General features: G+C 42.7%; 1 protein-coding gene across 4 annotated transcripts in view; it reads right to left on the bottom strand.

The window, feature by feature from the left end:
* Nucleotides 1-10,145, bottom strand: part of ICE1 (interactor of little elongation complex ELL subunit 1) — an 84,288-nt gene that overhangs the window by 54,921 nt on the left and 19,222 nt on the right. For all 4 annotated transcript variants that reach the window (XM_019509133.1, XM_019509132.1, XM_019509131.1 and 1 more), the window contains exons 2-6: nt 8,329-8,387; nt 7,437-7,471; nt 6,888-6,906; nt 4,503-4,614; nt 1,248-1,324 (exon numbers count right to left, since the gene is read on the bottom strand). In XM_019509133.1, coding sequence (XP_019364678.1) covers nt 1,248-1,324; nt 4,503-4,614; nt 6,888-6,906; nt 7,437-7,471; nt 8,329-8,387 — 302 coding nt within the window. The remainder of the gene's footprint in view (nt 1-1,247; nt 1,325-4,502; nt 4,615-6,887; nt 6,907-7,436; nt 7,472-8,328; nt 8,388-10,145) is intronic.

Below are 10,145 nucleotides of genomic sequence, written 5' to 3' on the forward strand. Positions count from 1 at the left end.
TCACAGTTAGGGCGGCTAGGAGCTGGAACCAACTTCCAAGGGAAGTGGTGCTGGCCCCTACCCTGGGGGTCTTTAAGAAGAGGCTGGATGCCTACCTGGCTGGACTCATTTGAGTCCCGTTTTTGTTTTGGGGTTTTGTTGTTCTCCCGCCCTGGCGGGGGGTCGGGCTAGAAGATCTACTAGGTCCCTTCCAACCCTAAATCTATGAAACTATGAAACTATGACTGATGTGGGACTAGATAGCACCCATCAACTACCTAAAGGGAAGAGGATGGAGCTAGACTATTCTCAGTGGTGGCAAATGACAGAACAAGGAGCAATGCTCTGAAGCTGCATCAAGGGAAATTTGTTAGACACTAGGAAAAACTCTCAACTAGGAGTGTAGTAAAGTACTGGAACAACTTACCTAAAAAAATTGTGGAATCTCCATCCTTGGAGGTTTCTAAAGACCTGGCTAGACACGCTTGGCTGGGATAATATAGAACAATGCAGTTGGGGATGGTCCTGCTTTGAGAAGGGGCAAACTAAATGACCTCCCAAAGTCTCTTCCAACCTTAATTTTTTGTGATTCTATGATCACAGGACTTGCACCTAGGTTCTATATTCTTTGCTACAGCTGCTGTGCTCCATGTTAGGCTCAATGCTAGCTGTCTACAGAAACAAATGGCAGGAAAAGCCTGCTCAGCTGCTACACATGCCCAAAGAAGATTCCACTTTTAAAGACCATTGCTGCCAGCCTCTAACCATCTTCTACTGTGTACAACTAGTTCCAGAAACTTGTGACTCAATTTAATCTATGTAGATTTTTATACAGTTGGCAAAGAGATCTCTGACCCCAGGATGAAACTCCTTGCCAAAATGCAAGTCCTTGCTCCCAATCATAAACGTAATAGTTTATCAGCAAACCTCATTTTACTTTCTTATAAAAGACGGGCAGCCTTGTACTCAAACAGGTGGATGTCTTCACCAAAAATGTCAAGTCAGCCTGCCATTTTTCCAGATGACTTTATCAAAATGTAACCACCTATGCTGAAATGTTCTAAAGTTTTCATCAGCAACTGAAAACAGGGAAGTGCTGCATAAATATCAGCATTGTTTCCAGCCCCAGCTATTACATGTGTACACACAATTTACAAGCATCTCTGTTTATATAAGCATACAGCAAACACAAGACAATTTACAGGTAGTTTACTTATTGCCATAAGCATGATATACAAGAGAAAGCGGACACAAAAAGATTTGCTTACGCAGCATCACTTTTGGTGACTTCTTCTTTCACCCGAATATATTCCAGATGACTCTCCTGGTAAATCTTAAGAGAACTCTGTAAATAAAGAAAATGACAATTGAGAATATATCCTATGGAAACAACTGGTAGGGAAAAAATTGCATATTCTAGTAGGAATAAGTGGACAGTTACCAAACAATACATTCTACCAAGAACAGAACAAATAAACTAGAAAAGACACCATCTTGTATGTCATTTGTATTCTCTACAGGTACAAAACGTAACAGATATATTTCCTTTGGGTCTGTGCTTTCAGTACTTAATTAGCGTGACATACAAAACTAACGTACAGAGTAAAACTGTTTTAGATGGTACAACCCTTAGGACCTTCTGTTAATTTTTTGCCAGAAAAGAAACTAATGTTAAATCAGTAAAGTACTAGATCCCTGAAGTACTGACTAAAGAACCATATAAAAGATAGATTTGCTTCAATGCAGACAGAAACCAAGAATGAGAAGTAGCTTCATTTTCTTCAAAGGTATTCGTTAATAAATCTAGTAAACTCCCCACACTTGGAGAGTAAAAGTTTCATACATGTTTCTACAGAAATTGTGAGGAAAATAAATTAAAAATAAAGTAGCAAATAGTAGCATTAAAACTGCTGAGAAGCAAAGCTTCACAACTTTAGCCATATCATGCCTTCCTTGAGGCAAAGTCACCTGAGAGTTCAACATGCCAAGAAGGCAAGAGCTGAAATGTAAAGGATCTGGAACTTCCATCTAGTAAAACCATTAATGTTTTCCCCAGCACACAGGAAAAATCAGGGAAATAATGAGAATCATTTAAATTTTGAAATTGGGTTAGTCAGCTGCTTCTAACACTAGGAAATTTTAATTGCTTAGAAAAGGTGAAAAGCTTTGATAGCTAAGAGTACCATGGGAAAATGAATCAATACAAACATAGACAGACAAGTTTCTTTGGGTAAACCCGATATCTTTTATTAGACCAACTAAAATAGTTGGAAAAATTCTTCTTTGCAAACTTTCAGGCACAAACACCCATCTTCAGGCAGAGGGAGCATCTGCAGTTGTTTTGTGCTCATCTTAGGTGGGACAGAAGCCAGTACACAAGAATGCAGGTCAGTGAAAATACAAATGCCAAGAAGTGAGGTTCAGAGGGGGTGAGAGATAATGGGTGAGAATCAGGTTGGGGGAATAAAGGGAAATGGTGACCTGGTGATAAAATGTAGCTGGTTAAATTGGAGAGAAGTAACCTGGGGTATCAGATGGTGGGCAGGTTATAACATGCCATAAATCCTATATCTGTATTTAGACCATGATTTTTTGTATCCAGTAGGTTGATGAAGTGAAGTTCATAAGCTTGTCTGTGAAAGATATTTTGTAAAATTCCCTTTGAGGATTCAACTGAGAGATTGAAGAGCAAGTGGTTATCTTGTGAGAAGTGTGCACCCAGAGGTAATTGGGTATTTCTGTCTTTGATAGTTTTTTGGTGTGCATTCATTCTGGCGCACAGTTGTTGTTTGGTTTCTTCTACATATTTTCTATCAGAGCTTTTAGTGCACTGGATGAGATGTATTACATTTCTGGAGGTACAGGTGTAAGATCCAGGAATGGCGATGATTCTGTTGTGGGGTGTACTTATTGTGGAGGTGGTGGAGATTTTGGTAGGTTTTACATTTCTTGTCATGGTGTGGTCTGTATCCATTTGGTGTGTTTTGGACTGCAGGAAGTTTGATTCTGGTGATGAGGTTCACAAGGTTCGTGCTTATTTAAAAGCCTTGGATGGGTGGTTCTGGGAAGATGTGTGTAAGAATTGGGTCTTCTTCTAGTATGGGTTGCAACTGTTTGACAATTTTCTGTATAGATTCCAGGGAGGGATGGTAAGTCATAACTAATGGTGCGCAATTCATAGGGATTTCCTTATTGTACTGCAGCAATTCTTCACATGGTATCCGGGTGGCTCTTTCAAACATGCGATCTCTGTCTCTGGAGAAGTGTCCTTGCTGAGCAAAAGCCCTTTTGAAATTTGTTGTGGTGACGATTGCAATTGTTCTCCTCAGTGCAAGTTTGGTGGTATTTGTTTGTACCTGAAAGGTTGCAAATAATTTTTCCAACTATTTTAGTTAGTCTAACAAAAGATAGCAGATTTACCCAGAGAACCTTGTCTGCCTACGTCCTTAGACCAACATAGCTACACAACCAACACCTCTCAATACAAACATTTCACTTGAAGTCCTGCAATATATCTTCCCTAAGCAGAACCATCAACACTGAGATTTCAATGCAACAAACTACCAGTTCCCACCCAACTTAGAAAAGCTTCAAGTACAAATCATATTGAAAAATTTCTTACAGACTTCTGACATATGATAAGCCAAGGAAAGTCAAGGGTCCAACTTAGGGCAGCAAGTTATACTAAAACACAAAAAATGCCTAACATTCAATACTATGATGGCATGCATGTGGGAAAGCTATTAGACACAGCTTTGAAAGGTTGTGCATGTATGTCAGGCACTGTGGATGCCATTCTCACCAGTGAGAATATACGAACACCCCTTTTAAGAATTACCATGGCAAGTTTAAGAACACAGGGCTAAGACCATTGAGTGAACCCCACAACTCAGCACTGAACTGCCAGACCTAGGCAGCATCTTGGTTTTTCTCCTGGACAAGTAATGATCTAGCCCAATACTGCTGTATGAAAAATAAAAACACAGGCTCAAGTAGAACCCATGCAGGACATATACATTATCAAAACTACACATGCTAGTGCCCCTACATTTAACCATGACGTTTGGGACATTGAGCATAGTTTCGCTAAAGTAAAGTTAAATCTCACATATAAGAGAACATTCTAAATATTCCCAAGTAGTAACAACTCTCAAACTTCTGACTCCTGTTCTAAGAAAGCTATTCTAACAGTACAGGCCTGATTCTGCCATTTTACTTGCAATGAGTAACATTTTATTCTGCAAGTAATGTGACAGAATCTATAAGCTGTCTGTAGAACCAGGGTGACAAAATTTGAAGATCTGGGACTCACAGCTGCCAAGTAGTTGGAGGAAGGCCTGAGCTCACCCCAAGATATTGCTTACTTACAAATGAAGAAAAGGGATTTGGACTAAAAAACAAAAACAAAACACTGAACAAAAAATGGCCTCTACCCTAATTGCATGCTTTAAAACTATACATGCACGTGCGCGCGCGTTTCACAAGCAGCATTTAAATCAGCCTCACGCTGCTCACAAGACTACCTTTTTCTCTTCCAGTTCTGCTTTCAAAGACCCCAGCTCTTCTTGGCATTTCTCTAGAGGTGAGATTTTTTGCAGCATCTGTTCTACTTGGTTACGGAGAGTGCTGTTCTCTCTGCAACAGACAGTTAAGAGAATGAAGAGATAACCAAAAGATGAAAAATCCAAATTTAGTGCAGTACTTCTGCTGACTATGGCAAAAAAGCAACTATTTTGTTGTCTCCCATACAAGATTCAAGATGCTTTAAGCATTTAAAAGTGTGCACTGCATAAGTGAACTTGGCCTAAAATGTGTAACAAAACAAGTATGTTTGTTACATGTTTTAGGCCAAGTGCACTTACGCATAGGGATTGATTTAAAAAAGAGACCCGAGAGGAGTGCCAAATCCCTAGAGGCACATTCTGGCTCACAGATTACACAAAGAAGTGTAATTCTGCCTTCTTCACTGATTAAAAATGTGAGTCATCCAAACCCTCATTTTGAACCCATACAAGAGGTAAGATCTGCATGCTGTCTAAAGCCCCCTGGGGACTTTTCACATAGCACAAAAGTTCTGTACTGGAACTAAGAAGGTTTCTGCCAGTACATGATATTGGAGAAGGCTTTAAGTATGCCCCATGCCCAAGAACAAAGACAGACATGCTCTAGGACAAGAGTTGGGAAACCTGTGGCCTATGGGCGTGATCCAGCCCATGAAGAGGTTAGATCTAACCTGGGGAAGTGTGACAAAGAGGACTACTCATAGCCAGTCACCATACCAGCCCACCCCTCTGTCTAGGGCAGTCTGCCCTGTCTCTCCTGCCATGACTTGCTGTTAAATAAACTTGATGTAATATGCCGAAGGCTGCCCTTTTAATGCCCCAATGTCCACGGCATTACATTTGGCTCCATCCTGCCCTATACTGTGTCCAATGCCTCACAGATGGCATCCATATTGCACAGTGTCTCACACCATGACCCATGCTCCAGTCTCACACAGGACTCTCACTCCCCCCTGGAGCTTGCCATCACTGCACCACCACACTGTGCTCTAAGTTACCCACTATCACTCCCCAGGCTCCTATACTGAGCCAAGGTTCTTAACTTATGACCCACACTTAGCCTCACAATGTTTGTGGACTTACTGGAGTCATTCTCTGACCCAAACCTCAGCCTCACCTCATTTGAGGACTTAATGGGATCCAACTCCTCTGTCCCCCTCACCAGGGCTACTCCTTCACCCTCTCACTGGGGTAACAATTTACTCCCCTTCACCGGGGCTCACACCCTAAACTACTCTAGTACAGCCCTTCACATCACCCCTAGCAACCCTACTGTACACCCACTACTGCACAGCCCTTCAGACCTCTCGAGGCCCTACTCTACGTGGCCCATTCTCTTGCTATGCCCCCTCACTGGGGCCAACACTCAGCCCCCATACTGGGACCCTGGGGTCTTGCACCCCATGAGAATCAGGCTCTCCCTAGGCATGCCTGGCCCTATTACCTGTTACCTCCATGGGCTCAGGTGTCCAAAGACATGCCTGGCCCCACTGCCTGCTCTACTACCCACTAAGTTGTGGGGGCTGGAGTTATAAGGCACCCCTACCTGTCTTTCACTGGGAAGGCAACTGGCCTGGCATTTCTGGGGAACTCCTCTACCAGGGGCAATCCCACCTTCCCCAGAAGCATGCGGTTCTCAGTCATACCCAGGATCAGGAGCCTCCTACCATCCCCATAGCTCCCGCCCTTACCACCAACGATGTTCCATGAGCAGAAGCTCAGCTGGGTGTTGTTCTTCCAGCTGCCAGCAACAGACTGCTGCGTCAGCCCTAAGGGCCTGGACTAAAATAGAGGTTGCTCAGCTCCCTCCTCCAATCCCAGGGCCCTCCTGCAGCCATGTGACCTCCTTATTCCCCTGGCGCACACCTGATGGCTGACCCGCTGCCTGCTCTGGCTCTTAGGAAGGTACAACCCAGCCAGCATACAGCTGCATTGAGCCGGCTATCCCCTGTATAGCCCTCCCTTACCAGTGCTATCCTTACTGCAGAAGGGCCAGTTAACTGTAGCCAGGGAAAGCACAAGTAGCCTGGGCTCTCCACGGGGTGGTGATTTTCAGGCCACCGCAAGGTTCTGGGTTACAAGCTCTAGCCCGAGGCAGAAAAAGGTTGCTGCCCCTTGCTTTAGGGCACATGCCAAGGAGTAGGACCACAGCAAAAAAGACTGTGGGTCACTAGGAATCTACATGACACTGCTGTTGCTACGATGTGTCCCCACAGGGAATTTAGCACAACGGCACTGCCAGCCATACAGCTATTTGTGTCAAACATCCCTCTTCCTTCACTAGAATAATTGCCAATCTAAGCCAAGATTCAAACAGTCTGCCTTAAACTTGAATTTTGTTCTTACCTTTCAGCAAACTGAAGCTGTGGTGTCTTGTTAAGGAAGAAACTGTAGTTACAGTTTCCTCTGATAATTTCATAAGTGTTAAGAATGGAAAGAAAAAGCTATGCAAGAATCTAATCAGCAGCTTGGATGACAAAATCAAATTAATGCCTCCTTCCATGATGATCCTTTGCAGGAATAAAAACAATGTCTAGCAGTACAGCAGAAAGGTTGTAAGTACATGAATAGAGTGAATAAACTGAAAAAACACAACATGAAAACACTGCCATGCATCATTTACAACCAGTGTAAAACTCCCCTAGACCACATCCTGATCCAATAATTCTTTCCTCTGGCTTCACTCAAAAAAAAAAAAATGCATTCAGGTTACAGTAGAAATAAATGTCCAATTCTGAACACCTGTCCCAGCCCTCCCGGGATCTATACCTTATGTTCAATATTTCGGGACAAATTAGCTTCTCATCTTAATTTTTAACTGCAGAAATAACTAAAGCCCCATTCATGAAATGAAACATTCCCAATACCACAAAATATTAAAATGAAAAAGGATATCGTTACACTTCTGTTGATAGTCCGTCAGCAGGTGACTGTAAGAAAGCAGAGAATATAAACTGCTGACATGGGTGATATTTCTATTCATTTTTTCTGTCTAACTTGGACAATCAAAGTTTAAGTTTCCATATCACTGTAACACACACAGTTTTAGAGTTGATATTTGATTTACAAGTTGAAAATGTAAACAATATCTCTGTTACATTAAACAATGATGCAAACTCAAGTTTTAATATTTGACATTTTGAAGAAACCAAGTTAATCTGAAACATACTTGAAAGCTGTGCAATCAGTAAATTTCATTTTAAGTAAGTTATCAGCTTTGTATTACACAGCAGCATTTACTGCTGTTATTAAACTGTCTCCAGGCTCTTCTAACAAAGCACACTCACTCCTGCACACCCTATTTAAATGAAAAAGCTAACTAGGAAAATGGTTCAGTATCCAGAAGAAACAGGCTTACACTTCAAATCATAACTCTGAGACTCTACTTCCAAAGACATTTCCTGCTATCATTTAACAGCGAAGCTAACGTTTCCTTTGCTTCCTGTATGTTCCTTTTTACCCAATCCTGCACACACTAGAAACATTTTTGCAATATTTATCACAGGGTTGAAAGCTAAACAAATAACAAGGGCTGAAATGATGTGAACACATAGCATGATGTCTCTCTACGTATCATGGACGTTCCATTTCTGTGCTCACAACAATCTTTACAGTCTCATCTTGAGCTTCTCCCTGAGAAAGTAACAATCCCTTGAAAACCAACATCCACAAGGACAATAAAGAATTTATAGTAAAACAGCTTTGTTGTGCTATCTCCCCTAAAGAAAACTACTAAACTTAAGAATGGTAAAAGCATATTTGCACAAAACACAGCATTTATACTTACTCTGTGTCAAATATTTTTTGCTTCAGTGCAATTAATGCAGCTACATACTCATTTAAATTCTGTAAAGAAAAAAGAAAAGAAAGTAGTAGAGCAGCTCCATTCCCAAAAGAATTCATATACAGTACACAGTAGACCCCCGATTTACGCAATTCTGACTTACACGTCTCATGTTTATGCGATTTTTTATTAGGGTCTGGACTGGAAAATGCCCCTCGAGATGCATGTCATTCACGTATATACGTGAATGCTTGCGAGACTCGCATATATACACAAACACCTCACAAGATTTGCAGGCGGAATCAAGCGGAGCTGTGCCACCACTGTGGTAGCAACATCTCAACATGCACAGGCGAGACGCTAGACGCACCTCCTAAAGGCAATTCCACTGAGAAAAGGGGAAAAAAAGCTATGACTAAGGTATGTCTGTGGTATGCAACCCCTCACTATTCTATTATTTCCTACGGAGAAAGTTGTCCCGACTTGTGAATTCGACTTACACGAAATTCCCCCAGAATGCAATATTCAAGTAAATCGGGGGTCTACTGTATGTGCGCAAATCAAGGATGTTTATTAACTAGTAATACTCATGTTGATTAATCTAACACATAGGTGGCTAAAACTCTGGCATGTGGGGCTTCCCACAGGTCTGGAAATTTGACAGTGGGAGACCAGTGGCACCACTGCCCTACTGTCAAGTCTCTGGACACATAGGGAGCCCTGGGCCACGCACGCTGGATCCCAGTGGGTAGGGCTTGGCAGGGATAGTGCCAAGCCCCGATCCCAGTGTAGGAGGGTTGGGAGAGGGTGGCATTGAAATTCCAGGCCCCAATCCTGGGGCAAAGAGAGCAGGACGGGGTGGCACCGGGCCCCAATCCTATTCTGCTGCCACTCACGTGGACCACAGAGCCAAAAGGATGAGTAACACTGGTCTACCACCCTTTTTTTCCCCCCTTCATCTTTATCTTCATCAAGGCCAAACCAGTTCCAAATTCAACTGTGCAATGCCCAGTAGACAAGTTCCAAAATTCAACTGAGTCTGTGTAGCTCTACTACTGGGCAAGCATCCTCCCTCCCAGAACCATGAGTCTGGGGCTTCAGACACGACCCAAATCCAGGCAAGCATCCAATGTGCAAGGGCCAGGCCTGGAGGCCTTGGGGTTCAAAAGCCCCCTTTCTGGTGTGATCTTAACCAAAAAGCCACACATCTGGCCCTCTGGGCCACAAGGTTGAGCACCACAGATCTGACACCTTTCTGTATCTCTCCTGCTCAGGGCAGGAATTATCCAAGGAACTGAGAAATCTTTATGTGGTCTACAAGTGTTGTGTGAACCTGACAAAGGAATCAGATAACATCTAAAGTCGTATTACTGCAGCATTATAACATTCGTTACAATATTGTTTTGTTGGGTTTTTTTACTCTATATTTATTCTGTCTTTTCTGAAATAAGCAGATTTGAAAAAGCACAAAAGCAATCCAATACAGCCACAGGGGGGAAAAAAATCCTATCTAGAAATAAGATTCACTATGAAAAACAAGCAACATTCAACAAAATCATCTTGTACATAAACAACTTTTGAACTCTCAAACAGCTCAAACCACAGGCTTATTTTAAAAACAATATAAAAAAGGAAACCTTAGCTTTTAAAGAAACACTAGCCAATCGTCCGTCAAAAGTGACAGGGGGGTGGGGTGGGGAGTGGCTGTGGACAGCAGACTGCATCCAACCCCGCTTCCCAGCTCCCCCCTCCCCCCCCCGACATCTTCAGGGCCTGGCCCACTTCCCCTCTTGCCCCCCACCATTTCGAGGCGGGGCGGG

The sequence above is a fragment of the Gavialis gangeticus genome, unplaced genomic scaffold (assembly GCF_001723915.1).
Source record: "Gavialis gangeticus isolate Ggan-Ray unplaced genomic scaffold, GavGan_comp1, whole genome shotgun sequence".
Lineage (NCBI taxonomy): Eukaryota > Metazoa > Chordata > Crocodylia > Gavialidae > Gavialis > Gavialis gangeticus.